This window comes from Dreissena polymorpha, chromosome 10, assembly GCF_020536995.1.
Source record: "Dreissena polymorpha isolate Duluth1 chromosome 10, UMN_Dpol_1.0, whole genome shotgun sequence".
In the NCBI taxonomy this organism is placed as follows: domain Eukaryota; kingdom Metazoa; phylum Mollusca; class Bivalvia; order Myida; family Dreissenidae; genus Dreissena; species Dreissena polymorpha.
This window is the reverse complement of record NC_068364.1, coordinates 67,156,272-67,172,665: the sequence shown is the minus strand read 5'-3', so window position 1 is coordinate 67,172,665 and position 16,394 is coordinate 67,156,272. Positions and strand designations below refer to the sequence as shown.

The 16,394-nt window shown below is 36.7% G+C and overlaps 1 protein-coding gene across 2 annotated transcripts in view; it reads right to left on the bottom strand.

Moving 5' to 3' along the window:
* Positions 1 to 783: 783 nt before the first annotated feature.
* LOC127848916 (acyl-CoA dehydrogenase family member 10-like) overlaps positions 784 to 16,394 on the bottom strand; it is a 53,126-nt gene continuing 37,515 nt past the window's right edge. The window contains exons 17-22 of one of the 2 annotated variants that reach the window (XM_052381609.1): positions 15,201 to 15,291; positions 14,336 to 14,494; positions 11,935 to 12,107; positions 10,530 to 10,673; positions 8,872 to 8,949; positions 784 to 1,468 (exon numbers count right to left, since the gene is read on the bottom strand). In XM_052381609.1, the coding sequence (XP_052237569.1) occupies positions 1,316 to 1,468; positions 8,872 to 8,949; positions 10,530 to 10,673; positions 11,935 to 12,107; positions 14,336 to 14,494; positions 15,201 to 15,291 (798 nt within the window). In that variant the 3' untranslated portion in view covers positions 784 to 1,315. Of the gene's footprint in view, positions 1,469 to 5,677; positions 6,462 to 8,871; positions 8,950 to 10,529; positions 10,674 to 11,934; positions 12,108 to 14,335; positions 14,495 to 15,200; positions 15,292 to 16,394 lie in introns of those variants that run through there. The other variant, XM_052381610.1, reaches the window with a different exon arrangement.

The following is a 16,394-nucleotide window of genomic DNA, read 5'->3' as shown; positions in this document are numbered from 1 at the left end:
TGTTGAGGTAGCACATGGTGATGACTATGGAAAACAGATCTGGAATCTGGGATTTAAACCTCAGTTTTAATTCCTCCTCAGCTTTTGTTTAAGGATTGATTTCCATAAACCCAAAATAACAAACATCAACACATGCTCACTTTAAAATCACAAACAAAACTAATGTGTGCTTTTGTATAAAATAGTTTAACCGCTAAAAAATAAATATCAACAAAAGATTTCCTATTATTTCAAGTAATTTAAATATGATGAACAGATGTGGAAGCGTCAATTGTTGACATCCAACTGTTAATGTATTGTGTGCATCATTACCTATCATTTTGTTCAAAACCATTTCTACATAATGGACACCAATGACCTAGATATATGGCATACTTATCTCAAACTTTAAAATCAATATTTATTTCAAAGTTTTTGTCCGTTTTTGAGTAGAGTGGAAAGCAATATTTACATAGAGACCCATGCAACCTTGAACTTTGACCTACTTAATATAAAATCAAAGTTTCAATTTGTATAGACCAGAGGGTAGTCACAGATGCAACCTTGACCTTTGACCTACTTAATATAAAATCAATGTTTCAATTTGCATAGACCAGATGTTAGTCACTGATGCTATCTTGACCTTTGACCTACTTAATATAAAATAAATAGATCAACTTGTATAGACTAGATGTTAGTCACAGATGCAACCTTGACCTTTCACCTACTTAATCTAAAGTCAATGTTTCAATTTGTATAGACCAGTAGTTAGTCACAGATAAAAATGTACACAAAATAAGCACATTGTTACATACCAATTTAATTGTTAATGAAAATCAATGTTTACACACTATAGCACCATTTCTGCATTAATCATTAATGAACAATTTTACAAATCAACATACTATAATTACACCATAATGCACGTATATATATCTAATAAAAACAGTGTCAAAACCTATTGCACTTTAACATCAAATCTTAACATAAAATCATTAAAAGCATAATTCACTTGCATATGAAAACTGAATACAATCAAAATCTATTGCACTTACGTCAACTCTGAATAGCATATTGCACTTGAACATCCATCTATGAACACAGTCAAGCAATGCTTCTCATTATCATACACAATTTATCTCCGTTCAGTCTTATCCAGTGTTATTGCTTGAACAACATGAAATGTGAATTTGTGCTTCTGGAAATTACAAAGAGCAATATTGGAGGTGTGAAAAAAGTAAATCATTGTCACCAAAAAAAATTGCCACAAAATTGAAAACTATCGGTGTCGTAAACAGTCATTCATTGCAAGCCCGGAAAATCCTGACACTAGAAACTACAGCTTATGTTTCATGTGTTTCTTGTACTCTCTAGCGGCCACTGTACGCCTGTGGACCTCGTCTGGTCCGTCAGCTAGACGCAGGCTGCGCCCAGCGGAGAAAAAATACGGCAATGGGCTGTCATAGTTAAGTCCTGCACCACCATGACTCTGAAAGCAAGCATACGGGCCTTGTTCTGAGAAAACTGTGCTTAATGTGCATAAAGAGACATCCCAGATTAGCCTGTGCAGTTTGCACAGGCTAATCAGGGACAACACTTTCTGTTTTCATGGAAAGTTTCATTTATAGGAAGTCTCTTCTATGCCAATATCAGTCGGAAAGTATCCTCCCTGATTAGCCTGTGCAGACAAAGCCCATGCGGACTGCACAGGCTAATCTGAGATGACACTTTTATGCACATGTAGTAAGCCATGTTTTCCCTGAGCAAGGCTCATATAGATGGACGAGAGCTGCATTGTTGTATCTCCTTCACATTTTTCTTATAAGATACAACAGTTTTATGTTGAACCATTAATGTAATACAATTATTCATACCATATAAATATAATAGAAAATATGGCTTTTTTGGGGAAGTTTTTCCTTTAACCTGTTCCCCCTTGGATACGTATTTTGACCCAGTTGTAGTCACTTAAAAAAGTTAAATTTAATTAAGGACTTTTCTTACTATATTCAAGTTTTAAAAGCTTCATTTCCCATCCTTAGATACTGATGAGAAGCAAACAGCATAAAACCTGATCAGACTGCGAGTTACTCGCAGGCTGTTCTGGTATTATGCTGGTTGCAAAAGCCATTTTCACTTTGCTTCTGATGGGGAAAGGGTTAAACTTAAAAAAAAATCTATAGATAATACAATCATGTATTTACTTTCAGATTTTTAAAATCAATTGCAATTAAAATGTTACCTAGCAGCCAAGCTCATTCACAAAACTTTATTCAAACAGGAACAAGGGAAAAGTGTGGGCCCAGGTGCAGAGGAAAGTTATCACTATCAGTTTTGAAAAATGCAAACAATCAAGATATGGTCAAATACTTGGTGAAGTGTTTATGATTTTGAGGTTACACTGTTTGGTGCAGATCCTTTCACAAATAATAAGTGTTCTTAAATTATTGTAGTTAATGTCATTTATTTGATTATATATATTATCCGAGCGAGTATCTTGTACACAGAACATTTCTTATTTGTATGAGCTGAATGCATTTGGCAGAAATGTGCTACACATGTGTACACTATAATTCTTATTGTTGTAAGCCAAGATATGATTTTATCACATGCCATACCCTGTTTCCCATGTAATATAACCATTACAATTATTTTTATCTTACACATGTGTAATATACTTTTTAAGAGTTTTCATTGGCTTAGTTTTTGTTTGATTGACCAATCGCATTTTGTTATTTTGCTGAAATGACGTTGCAACGTCAAATGACGTCACGAAACAACATTCGGGATTTATCATTATGTTTGCGTAAATATTTATTTAATTTGCTTATTTAAAAGCATGTGATAAACAAGAGCTGTGCTCGTGAAACACAATGCCCCCTACTGCGCCGCTTTGAAGCCATATATTTTACCTTTGACCTTAAAGGATGACCTTGACCTTTCACTACTCAAATGTGCAGCTCCATGAAATACGCATGCATGCCAAATATGGAGTTGCTATCATTAATATTGCAAAATTTGACTTTGACCTTGACCTTGAAGGATGACCTTGACCTTTCACCACTCAAAATGCGCAGCTCCATGAGATACACATGCATGCCAAATATCAAGTTGCTTTCTTCAATATTGCAAAATTTTGACCTTTGACCTTGACGGATGACCTTGACTTTGACCTTTTCACCATTCAAAATGTGCAGCTCCATGTGATACGCATGCATGCCAAATATCAAGTTGATATCTTCAATATTGCAAAATTTGACCTTTGACATTGAAGGATGACCTTGACCTTTTACCACTCAAAATGTGCAGCTCCATGAGATACGCATGCATGCAAAATATCGAGTTGCTATCTTCAATATTGCAAAATTTGACCTTTGACCTTGAAGGATGACCTTGACCTTTCACCACTCTAAATGTGCAGCTCCATGAGATATGCATGAATGCCAAATATCAAGTTGCAATCTTCAATATTGCAAAATTTGACCTTTGACCTTGAAGGATGACCTTGCCCTTTCACCACTCAAAATGTGCAGCTCAACAAGATACACATGCATGCCAAATATCAAGTTACTATGTTCAATATTGCAAAATTTGACCTTTGACCTTGAAGGATGACCTTTCACCACTCAAAATGTGCAGCTCCATGAGATACACATGCATGCCAAATATCAAGTTGCTATCTTCAATATTGCAAAGTTATGGGCAATGTTAAAGTTTTCGGACGGACGGACAGACTGACTGACCAACAGACAGAGGGACAGTTAAAAGACTATATGCCACCCTTCAGGGGCATAAAAAAGTTATGGCGAAAGTTTAAGTTTTTGGATGGACGGACAGATGCCATGTCTTTGACCTTGAAGGATGACCTTTACCTTTCACCTTTCACCACTCAAAATGTTCAGCTCCATGAGATACACATGCATGCCAAATATCAAGTTGCTATCTTGAATATTGAAAAAGTTATGGCCAATGTTTAAGTTTTCGGACGGACGGACAGACCCCATATGTTTGACATTCGACCTTAAAGTATGACCTTGACCTTCACCTTTCACCACTTAAAATATGCAGCTCCATGAGATGCACATGTATGCCAAATATCAAGTTGCTATGTTCAATATTGAACAAGTTATGGCCATTAAAGTTTTCGGACGGACAGACAGACTGACACACTGACAGACTGACTGACTGACGGACAGTTCAACTGCTATCTTGAATATTGAAAAAGTTATGGCCAATGTTAAAGTTTTCGGACGGACAGACAGACATAGGATTTCACTTACGTACTACATACATACAGAATCCCATTGGATCTATAAGAACACCAGCGCTAGTATGAACATGTAAATGTATAAGATGAATTTAACGACCCGCTCTGAAATATCTCGAGTACATTGTTTATTGTGCATACAATTTAGTTTAGTTTAAACCTATTTATTTTAGCTCCATTGCATCGAAAGCCTAAGGCTTATATAAACGCTGTCGAGTCTGTTTCCTGGGCCTAGAACCATTTTACATTTTAGATACAAGTATAATTAGTGCTTACAATAGTGAAATTAAACAGACCTACATGCCCCATTTGAACTGTCTCCTCGCAATAAAACTCATGCAAATTAGCCCTTTACCACTTACAACTGTATTTTATAGCATTTGTAGTCCCTTACAAAGTTATATTTAATTAAAGACCTTTCTTACTAAATTCAAGTTTTTCACGCTTCATTTCCAACTCTTAGATACTGATGAGCAGCAAACAGCATATAACATGAACATACTGCGAGTTACTTACAGGCTGTCCTGATTTTTTGCTGTTTGCACATAGCCATTTTAACTTTGCTTCTAAGTGGGAAAGGGTAAATGACCCCCCCTGAAATGTCTCGAGTACATTGTTAATTGTGCACATACATTTTCGATAGAAGTATAATTAGTCCTTACAATAGCGAAATTAAGAAAACCCACAAGCAGACCTACATGCTCCATTTATACAGTCACCTCACACTAAAACCACTTGAGCAAAATTCCATTGAAGAACTGATGAATATGTTATTGTCATGGGAAAACTAAAATTCCTTCCATTCCATGAGTCCCTGGTTATTTCATGTGTATACCTTTCTACTTATAAACAAGTAAATAGTACTACAGAAGAAAACCTTGGATTTCACTTACGTACTACATACATAAAGAATTCCATAGGAAATATAAGAACACCAGCCCCAGTATGAACACGTAAATGTAAAAGATGAATTTAATGACCCGCTTTGAAAAGTCTTGAGTACATTGTCAATTGTGCACATACATTTTCGATAGAAGTATAATAAGTGCTTACAATAGTGAAATTAAGCAGACCTCCATGCCCCATTTGTATTGTCGCCTCATAATAATACTCATGCAAATGATCCCTTTACCACTTAGAAACGTATTTTCATTCATGTGAAGTCCCTTGGAAAGTTAAATTTAATTAAAGACCTTGCTTACTAAATTCAAGTTTTTAAGGCTTCATTTCAAACCCTTAGATACTGATGAGCAGCAGAAAGCATAAAACCTGAACAGACTGCGAGACTTACTCAGAGGCTGTTCTGGTTTAATGCTGTTTGCACATAGCCATTTTAACTTTGCTTCTAAGTGGGAAAGGGTTATTACATCCACTACATGAAAATAAGCATGCTGATCTGTTGGTGTTTTTTCTAATAATGAACCGTTCAAACTCATTTTGTCATAATTTATTTAAAAAAAATAATATTACATTTAACAGTACAATAACCAAAACAATATGAAGCATTCAAAATAAAAATAGAAATTACCAAAAGGTCAAAATCATAGTAATTAAAAAAAATCATGTGAAGTAAATCTATAGTATAAATTTTGTATAAAAAGCACAAGTACTGTATATGTTAATCACAATATTCTATCTTAACTAAGCTAATCTTTTCTGCATTAAAATCAACATCAAAGCAAATGTTTAAACCATGATACCATTTAAACCATGTTTAAACCATGAAACCATTTTAGCCTAATACAACAGCCAGTAAACAATCTGAAAAATATGCAATTATATAGACATCAGCTTAATATGACGACACACAATTTTATATCTAACATGTCAACATTTGAATGCACCTCTAAGCAAATTTTGCACAATTCATGAGGAGTTTCTTTTCCTTATAGCCCCCAAAAACAAGTTTTAACGTCAAAAGTCATATTAGCAGACATATTAAGACAGTCTCACACATGCACCAAATAAATTTATTCAAAACTTTATATGCACTGATTCTGTCCAAATAAAAAACAAACACAACTGCAAATCCTGGCAGCTTTTGTACAGTCACCAAATCCCCAAATGTCTACAACTTGGCAGCTTTCTTATACTGGTTTTTAGCGATAGTCCTCAAATGGACTTCGTCGGGCCCGTCCGCCAATCGTAACACCCGTGCCCACGCGTAAAACGAGGCCAACGGAAGGTCGCTATGCATACCCGCTCCACCGTGGGCCTGTGGGGAGAAGTGCATTCTGGGTATTGATCGACAAATATTGTGTGTATTTACGAGTGCATTCTGGGTAATATTCGACATATAGTGTGTATGGTGAGAATAGGGGGATGCACATATTGCCACTTAAGGATAACAACGGTCTATCAAAGGTGTGTTAAAGTAGTAGGTAGGTTCTTTTCATGCTTTGGTGGCAATTTCCATAATGAATGTAGATTAAGGTAAAATGGCCATATCCCTAACATAACATTCAGTTTGAAGTTTCTTAAGAATGAATAGAATGAAAACAATTTTTCTATGGTTATTTTAACTTCGATGATTAAAAATGCTCTGAAAAATATGGTTCAACTAAAATTATAAAACTATTTAAGCCTTGAAATGCTCTGAAAAATATGGTTCAACTAAAATTATAAAACTATTTAAGCCTTGAAATTACAAATGATTCCACATAGTGTCATTTTTTCAGTAATGGAAAAACACAGCAAAACCTCATGTGTAGCAAAGTTTTTACATACTTAATGATAGACCTGGCTGGTCAATTAATATTTTTTTGCAAATATCTCCTATGGCCATTGATTATTCAAACTTTACCATACTTAACACCTTCAATCAGTATAATTTGTTCCAGTATATTGCTGTGCACATTGAATATACTTGTACAGGTATATTCAAACAAGTACCAAAGGAATTCTAATATAAGCCCCCAAAAAGACTTATTTGCAGTATAATTCAACCATGAATTCGCATTAAAAAAATGCATAATCATAGAAAAACAAAATCTTCAGCTAGCGTTAGGATAAGCCATGCGTACAAGTATTGGACATTTAGGAAAAAAACAACATTCAAAAGAGGTATGATATAAACATGCATTCGCTCATGAGCTGCGTATAGCAAAAATGTGTTTCATGTCATTGCGACTATTGTAGCTTAACCTTTTCCCACTTAGAAGCAAAGTGAAAATGGCTATGTGCAAACAGCATACAACCAGAACAGCCTGGGTGTAACTCGCAGTCTGTTCAGGTTTTATGCTTTTTGCTACTTATCAGTATCTAAAGGTTGGAAATGAAGCCTGAAAAACTTGTGTCTACTAAGAAAGGTCTTAAATTAAATACATCTTTCTTAGAGGCTACACATTTGTCAAAATAGGTATCTAAGTGGTAAAGGGTTAACTCTTTCAGTGCTGGAACCGAATTTTGAAGGCCTTTGCAAACAGTTTGGATCCAGATGAGATGCCACAGAACTTGGCGTCTCATCAGGAGCCAAACTGTTTGCTATTCTGATAGTATTCTTTGAAAAAAATCATAGAAAATGCTAATTTTAGAAATTCAGCAGACGACATTTTAGCAGACGACAAATTTCCCAGCATGCAAAGGGTTAAGACCAGCTAAGGCAACCGCGCAGTCTGAGCTACCCTTCCAGCTTATTAGAACACAAAACGTTGCATGACTTTATAGCAGAGAGTGTAGCCACTGACCAGAATGTACCGATGCGCAGGCTGGTATATGGAGCTACGCTGGTCGCAGATGGCATTACACACATTTTTGTATGACGCAGCCCCACCATTTCTTAACATGCCCCATCACATCCCTAGCCAGGTTAGAAGTGCTAGTGAGCGTGTCAATGTATTAATATACTGGATATTTTACATAAAATGTTCACAGTATCTAATCAGAGATGTCTTTATATTCACTCCCTTGACCTCCATAATGACTTACATATCAGGTCATCTTTGCCTGTAGTTTTTGAAACTAAATTTTGCTAGCAGTTACTCTCCCATTTTTCAATACTTCTTGTATATAGTACATATTCGTTTTTGTCATAATAAGGCCACACAAATGATGGGTCATTGGCCAGTGGGGCTCCTTCCAACTTTCTTCCCTGCCTATGAGTTGTTCCAAGCCAATTAGAACATAATTATACATGAACTGTATACCAATTTCTTATTTTACATCAATTAATTGCTTGGCCTCCATATTTTACTTTATTTTCCAAAGTCTTACATGTTGAGTACTCCAGGTCAATACTTCATAGGGATTGAAGGATACAGTATGATTTGACAACTCTGACAAGATACTGACCCTTGCTCTGGGAAAATCAGGCTTAATGCATGTGCGTAAAATATTGTCTCAGATTAGCCTGTGCCGTCCACACAGGCTAGTCAGGGACGGCACTTTCCTCCTAAACTGGATTCTCATAAGAAGGAATTTCCTTTAAACAAAAAAAATCCATAAAAACGGAAAGTGTTGTACCTGATTAGCCTGCGCAGATTGCACAGGCTTATCTGGGATGACACTTTACACACAAGCATAAAGTATTGTTTTCCTAAAGCCAGGCTCAAACATTCTTTTAATTTGGTTTCTGTATGAACGGGTAGATGAAATGCTGAATACAGTTTGTGATGAGGTGTTGTTACCTGTATAGCTCTGTCTATCACTCTCAAAGCCATGTTGGGGGCAGCCACTTTTATCATAGCTATCTCATTCGCTGCAACCTGTATTCGAAAATATTGTTAGCTCATGTAAAGGAATAAAAAAGTTTCAATCTGAGCATTTAAGAATACTTTTAAAATGCAAGTGCACCATCTTTCTATGGTACCGGTATTCATAGTTCTAGGAAAGGACTTGAATATCTGGCATCAACAAAATCAAGTAAATAATTATGTTTTCACAGACATTGTCATTGTGGCACCCTTGCTGTCACTTACATTAACTTATCTAAAATTCCATTAGTGCTGAACAAAACTATGCCAATTATCTTTTTTTATATTTGAAAAATACTTGAATTTTCACCTTGACCTTTGATCTGGTTTTTGCATACAACCCACTGTCATTATGGTTATCACTTCTTAGTACACAAATAATTTGTTATAGTTAAATTCGACCTTGAATATAATAAAAATGTTTCAACAAAGGACCTGGGCAAGTAGTTTCCAAACAACTCTTAGACTTATGTCTAAGAATAAAAATTTTAGTTTCAATAGGGATATTTAATTTTGAGTCAAACTTTGTATCAACTACCTCCATCTTCATATTTTTTCTTGTAAAATTTCCTATGACATAATCACTAGTGGAAGCCTGTATATATTCAAAGACGGGACGTATCTTTCTTGGTGCTGAGCCTACACTTTATTCCTTAGTCTAACAAGACCTACTTTTGTGAAACACAATGCCCCCTACTGCACAGCAGCTATTTTAGAGAAAATTGTTAGGTCAAACTTCGCCAAAAATCACAGAACCGGAACAAAACACACACTTCATCTGTAAGTCATGTGCATAGACTCACATACAAGAAATCAGCTCAATATCTGAGAGCTTTGCGTAAAAAACCTCAGGAAAACTGAATGCCGGCTGGCCGGACTGACGGTCAATGTGACCGGAGGCATAAACATGGGTTAGTGAATATGGTTCCTGGTTCTTACAAACAAAATGCCTTCTTATTATCTTTATCTCTATTCTGCAAAGCTGCTGAGAACACAAAACTGCATCAAATTTTTACAAATATATTATGTCAAGGCTAAAGCACTAAAAAAGGCTTCTTTATAGTTAAAATTTAGCTTAAATGAGATAAAAATGTTTAAACATAGACAAGCATCCGAGTTCACCTTGTTTCCAAAGTTGTCTATCATGTCAGCATAAAAGGTATATCATACCAGATACAAAGCACTAAAAAAAACTTTTTTTCACCATTTTGGGAATGGGGCGGGGTCCCTTTGCATATGACTAAATTTGGGAGATTAGTATCGTTCATTTTTTTGCTAACAAATGCTGTAAATTGAGAATAAAGTGAAATTAGTACTCAGGTTTACCTTATAGGGCTGGATTTGAGATGAACTAAATGTTGAGACTTATTGAATATTTTTTTGAAAATCTTCAATTGGGAATTGTCAGGTGCCCAAAATGGGAAAAAAACATGCTTCCATAATGGGGCCCCTGTACAGGATCCAAATGTGTGTTAAATAAAAATGTTTCTACAAAAGACAAGCATCAATATTCACCTTGTTGGCAAAATGTTCCATCATGACCAAAAATGAGATAACAATGTTTCATCCAAAGGACCGGCATCAATATTCACCTTGTTGCCATAGTGATCCATCATGTGTGCAGCCTTAAGCACCATGAGTCTTGTCAGGTCTATGTCTATCCTCGACTGCGCCACGTCAGCCTGTATGGTACCCTGCGCCGCCAGGGGCTTGCCGAACGCAACGCGGTTCATCGTCTGGTGGCATGAAACAGGAATTGTAATCTTTTGGTATTTGTCAGATTGTCAGAATAATAAAGCAATTATTCTCAGTGTTGTTTTTTCACCATTTAAGGAATGGGGCTGGGACCTTTGAATTGGGAAAAATAACTGCTTTTTTACTTAAATTGAGAAATAAGAGTTGTTGTTGTTGTTGTTTTGCTAACAATTGCTGCAATATTGAGAATAAAAAAGTTTTCTATAATAATATTTTATTTACTAGGATTCAACGTTAAAAGCTGCGTGGGAGATGAACTAAATGTTAAGACATAAAAAAAATATTTGGAAACCAATTGGGAATTTTTAGGTCCCAATATATACTTTTTTTTATTGGGAATAAAATTACACACCCAAAATTGGAAAGAATTATTTATTTTTTTTTAGAAAAATTACATATTTGTCAGGGGGCATCCTAAAAGCCACATAATTCATTCTCTGGTAAGATTAAATAAGCATTATCATATATTTGTCACAAATTAAAAAATTTTGCTAAATTAAACAGTGTTTTTTTGTCATATTTAAACAGTAAGTTTAACATAAAGACCCTTTTTCTGGTTCACATTATTATGCCAGTTACTGGCAGTTCACTCATACCCAAATTAAATCAGAATTTTAGGTACAGTTGGCCGAGACACTTGTCACCTACCAATGGCCACTGAGGTGATGCGGCCAAGCAAGGAAGGGAGGGAGGTTTAGGTCAGTATTAAGTGTAGAGTTGCCGGAGACACTTGTCTCCTACCAATGGCCACTGAGGTGATGTGGCCAAGCAAGGGAGGGAGGGAGGTTTAGGTCAGTATTAAGTGTAGAGTTGCCAGAGACACTTGTCTCCTACCAATGGCCACTGAGGTGATGTGGCCAAGCAAGGGAGGGAGGGAGGTTTAGGTCAGTATTAAGTGTAGAGTTGCCAGAGACACTTGTCTCCTACCAATGCCCACTGAGGTGATGTGGCCAAGCAAGGGAGGGAGGGAGGTTTAGGTCAGTATTAACCATTTCCAGCTAAGTAGCAAAGTGAAAATGGCTATGTGCAAACAGCAAAAAACAAGATCCGCCTGCAAGTAACTCATTTCTAGATCAAAACATTTGAATGTAAAAATACATAAACACTACTAGCCAGAAACTTAACAATTAATCTAAGCATTTTTTTTTAGTTTTCCTAAGGACCCACGTGATTTTACCATTTTAACATACTAGGAAAATATTCCCAGATCTTTACATTCCTGCAAACCCTCCACATACTCACTCGATGAATCATCAGCTCCAATGACCTCTCTGCGTGTCCAATGAGACGCATGCAGTGATGTATGCGACCTGGCCCCAGTCGACCTTGGGCGATCTCAAAACCGCGACCTTCGCCGAGCAACATGTTGGAGGCCGGGACTCTCACATTTTCAAACAACACCTCGGCATGGCCCGCTGAATGAAAAGACGTGTTTGTGATTGGAGTTGGTTTCGTTGATGCTTATTTGAGCTCTGTTAAACGTGTCTTAGAACGTTAAGTGGTGTCACAGATTAGCCGGTGCAGTCGACACAGGCTAATCAGGGACAAAACTTTCCATCTTAACTTGATCTTTGCTTAAATGAGACTTCATTATAACGAAAAATACAATAAAAGCAGAAAGTGTCTTTACTGATTATCCTGCGAAGACAGGCTTATCCGGGATGACACTTTAAGCCTGTGCATACAGGCTTATCCGGGATGACACTTTAAGCCTGTGCATACAGGCATATCCGGGACGACACTTTAAGACTGTGCATACAGGCTTATCCCGGATGACACTTTAAGCCTGTGCATACAGGCTTATCCGGGATGACACTTTAAGCCTGCGCATACAGGCTTATCTGGGATGACACTTTAAGCCTGTGCATACGGGCTTATCCGGGATGACACTTTAAGCCTGTGCATACAGGCTTATCCGGGATGACACTTTAAGCCTGTGCATACAGGCTTATCCGGGACAACACTTTAAGCCTGTGCATACAGGCTTATCCGGGACGACACTTTAAGCCTGTGCATACAGGCTTATCTGGGACGACACTTTAAGCCTGTGCATACAGGCTTATCCGGGACAACACTTTAAGCCTGTGCATACAGGCTTATCTGGGACGACACTTTAAGCCTGTGCATACAGGCTTATCCGGGACGACACTTTAAGCCTGTGCATACAGGCTTATCCGGGATGACACTTTAAGCCTGTGCATACAGGCTTATCCGGGACAACACTTTAAGCCTGTGCATACAGGCGTATCCGGGACGACACTTTAAGCCTGTGCATACAGGCTTATCTGGGACGACACTTTAAGCCTGTGCATACAGGCTTATCCGGGACAACACTTTAAGCCTGTGCATACAGGCTTATCTGGGACGACACTTTAAGCCTGTGCATACAGGCTTATCCGGGACGACACTTTAAGCCTGAGCATACAGGCTTATCTGGGATGACAATTTAAGCCCATGCATACAGGCTTATCCGGGACAATACTATAAGCCTGTGCATACAGGCTTATTCGGGACGACACTTTAAGCCCATGCATTAAGCCCTAGTTTCCCATATCTGGGATGACACTTTAAACCCTTGCATTAAGCCCTGCTTTCCCATATCTGGGACAACACTTTAAGCCCATGCATTAAACGTGTTTTCCCATATCTGGGACAACACTTTAAGCCCATGCATTAAGCCCTGTTTTCCCATATCCGGGACGACACTTTAAACACATGCATTAAACCCTATATCAGGGACGACACTTTAAGCCCATGCATTAAGCCGTTTTCCCAGGGTGCTGCTCATTTGTTTAAACTCAACTGCATCAAAAACCTTGGGCTTATAGAGACACTTTCAAGTCACACATGAACTCTCCCTGAGTTTGGATCATAGCTGGGACCTTTTGGTCGAAAGACTGGAACTATAACCATAACACTATTCTAGATAGTGATTGGAGCAGAATTCTGCATTTTTAAGTTACAACATTTACATACCTATTTAATCACCAAATTTTCCCATAAGCATCATCAAGCAAATTAACATTATATTACATATTTGTTACAAGTCTTGTCAATATTAAAGACAAATACAAATATAGGAGAAGCAATAATAAACAGTGTATCTAAATTGTGAAGGATGTTTTAAATGTGAAACGACATAATTTATTTTATGCTTACCGGTGGTTTATAGAGAAATATCAGTGAATTAAAACCAATAATTCATTGTTGTGAATAGTGAAAAAATAACTGCAAATTATCGATAATTTTCACTGTTTTACTGTGAAATGACGTTATTTGTTTGACGAAATGATGTCATTATTTCAGCGAAATTCTCCAGTTAAACTCGTTTACATTGTAAATTAACGGTGAAAAAGCATAAAATTAAACGAAAATGTGTTGGATTCGGCGGAATATCAATTTGAATTCACTTGTGATCATAGCAAATATAAATTTTCTATGATCACTCGTGAATTAAAATCGATATTCCACTGAATCCAACAAATATCCTCTATATATTGAATACTGAACAGATCATATTCCTGATATGAATACATTTATATTGAGAAAACTTTAAAGAAATAAATCAAAGTTCATAAATGTTCAAATAAACAGAATGCTCCGGTGTCATACATAATCAACACGATTGCACATGAACACAGACCTGGTGGATCTTCATAACCATAGACGCTGAGGGATCGCACAATCTTGACCCCAGGCGTATCCATAGGAACCAGTATCATGCTCTGTTGGGAATGGGTCTTGGCTGAGGGGTCAGTCTTGCCCATGAATATGCATAACTTACACCTTGGGTGCATGGCACCTGCAGAAAAAAGAACATGTGAAATCTACGATTTGATAAAAATTGATTAAAATTGAGTACATGTTTACTGTGATTGAACTTGTATCTTAATATTTAGCAATTTTAAGGCAATGTCATTATGTTTTCTTCTGGTTGAACAAAGCTGGGTTTTTAAAAAATAAAATATAATGATACTTTAAGACCTTAATATGTCAATTATAAATCATGACATTAAAGTCCATTTCCATTAGATTGCAGAGGTTCTATAGCAAAGCATCATAATGCAAAACAAATGGTTGAACAGAATTAGTCTGAAAACCATTTAGCAAAAAAACTTAAAACGTGTGATTTCAATGAATCCATATACACATTAACAATTCGTAACCAAGTGATACTTAAATATCTGCCATGCAAAATTGAAAGCAAATAGTCTATTGAGTGGCATTCTGGGAAAACAGGGCTTAATGCATGTGCATAAAATGTCATCCCAGATAAGGCTGTGGAATCCGCACAGGCTAATCAGGGACAACACTTTCAGCTTTTATTGAATTCTACGCTTAAATGTCTCTTCTAAACAAAAATCCAGTGAAGGCAAAAAGTGTCATCCCTGATAAACCTCTGGGACACCACTTTTTTTGAAAATGCATTACGCCCAGTTTTATCAAACGAGGCTATTTTATTGATCTAAGCTGACACATGACCTTCCAACATGTCATACATGCCCTACCTGAAGTCCACCACTTATGTCCATTAATCACATAGCTGTCGCCATCTCGCACAATGGAGGACTGGATATTGGTTGCATCTGAAGATGCCACCTGCAACAAAATGCTGCGTTCGATAAACGCATGTGCCCCCAGAGTGGAAGAAATGAAGACTTGTTAGTTTTGGTTAATGGGCTCATTTAAATAAGTCTAAGTCCAAAAGTAGGCCAACGTCATGGTCAGGTGATGTGAGTGTTAAGAGAGTACATTGATAACATCCATACAATTATCAAAGCTTTGCAGCAAGCGATATGTTTGTATTAACCGAGCACTTTGACACTCTGAACAAGTATAATGGTCAAGTCTTATGGTCAAGTCTTATGATCAAGTCTTATGGTCAAGTCTTATGATCAAGTCTTATGATCAAGTCTTATGGTCAAGTCTTATGGTCAAGTCTTATGGTCAAGTCTTATGATCAAGTCTTATGATCAAGTCTTATGATCGAGTCTTATGGTCAAGTCTTATGATCAAGTCTTATGATCAAGTCTTATGATCAAGTCTTATGGTCAAGTCTTATGGTCAAGTCTTATGGTCAAGTCTTATGATCAAGTCTTATGGTCAAGTCTTATGATCAAGTCTTATGGTCAAGTCTTATGATCAAGTCTTATGGTCAAGTCTTATGATCAAGTCTTATGATCAAGTCTTATGATCAAGTCTTATGGTCAAGTCTTATGGTCAAGTCTTATGATCAAGTCTTATGATCAAGTCTTATGGTCAAGTCTTATGATCAAATCTTATGATCAAGTCTTATAGTCAAGTCTTATGATCAAGTCTTATGATCAAGTCTTATGGTCAAGTCTTATAATCAAGTCTTATGATCAAGTCTTATGGTCAAGTCTTATGATCAAGTCTTATGGTCAAGTCTTATGATCAAGTCTTATGATCAAGTCTTATGGTCAAGTCTTATGATCAAGTCTTATGGTCAACGTGAGGTCAGGTGATATGGGGATATAGATAGTGTTCAAAGACATTATTATTTAAGCCAATCAAATCTTTATAGCATCCCCATGCTTTAAAGCTTTGATTGGGTATATATTGATTGGGTATTGACGTAAAACAAAATGCATCAGTCTGGGCTACTCATGAATTTGTACTTTCTGAATTAGTCTCATTACCAAACTAGGTTAATGTTCAAGTGAAGTCAAGTGATATCGGTG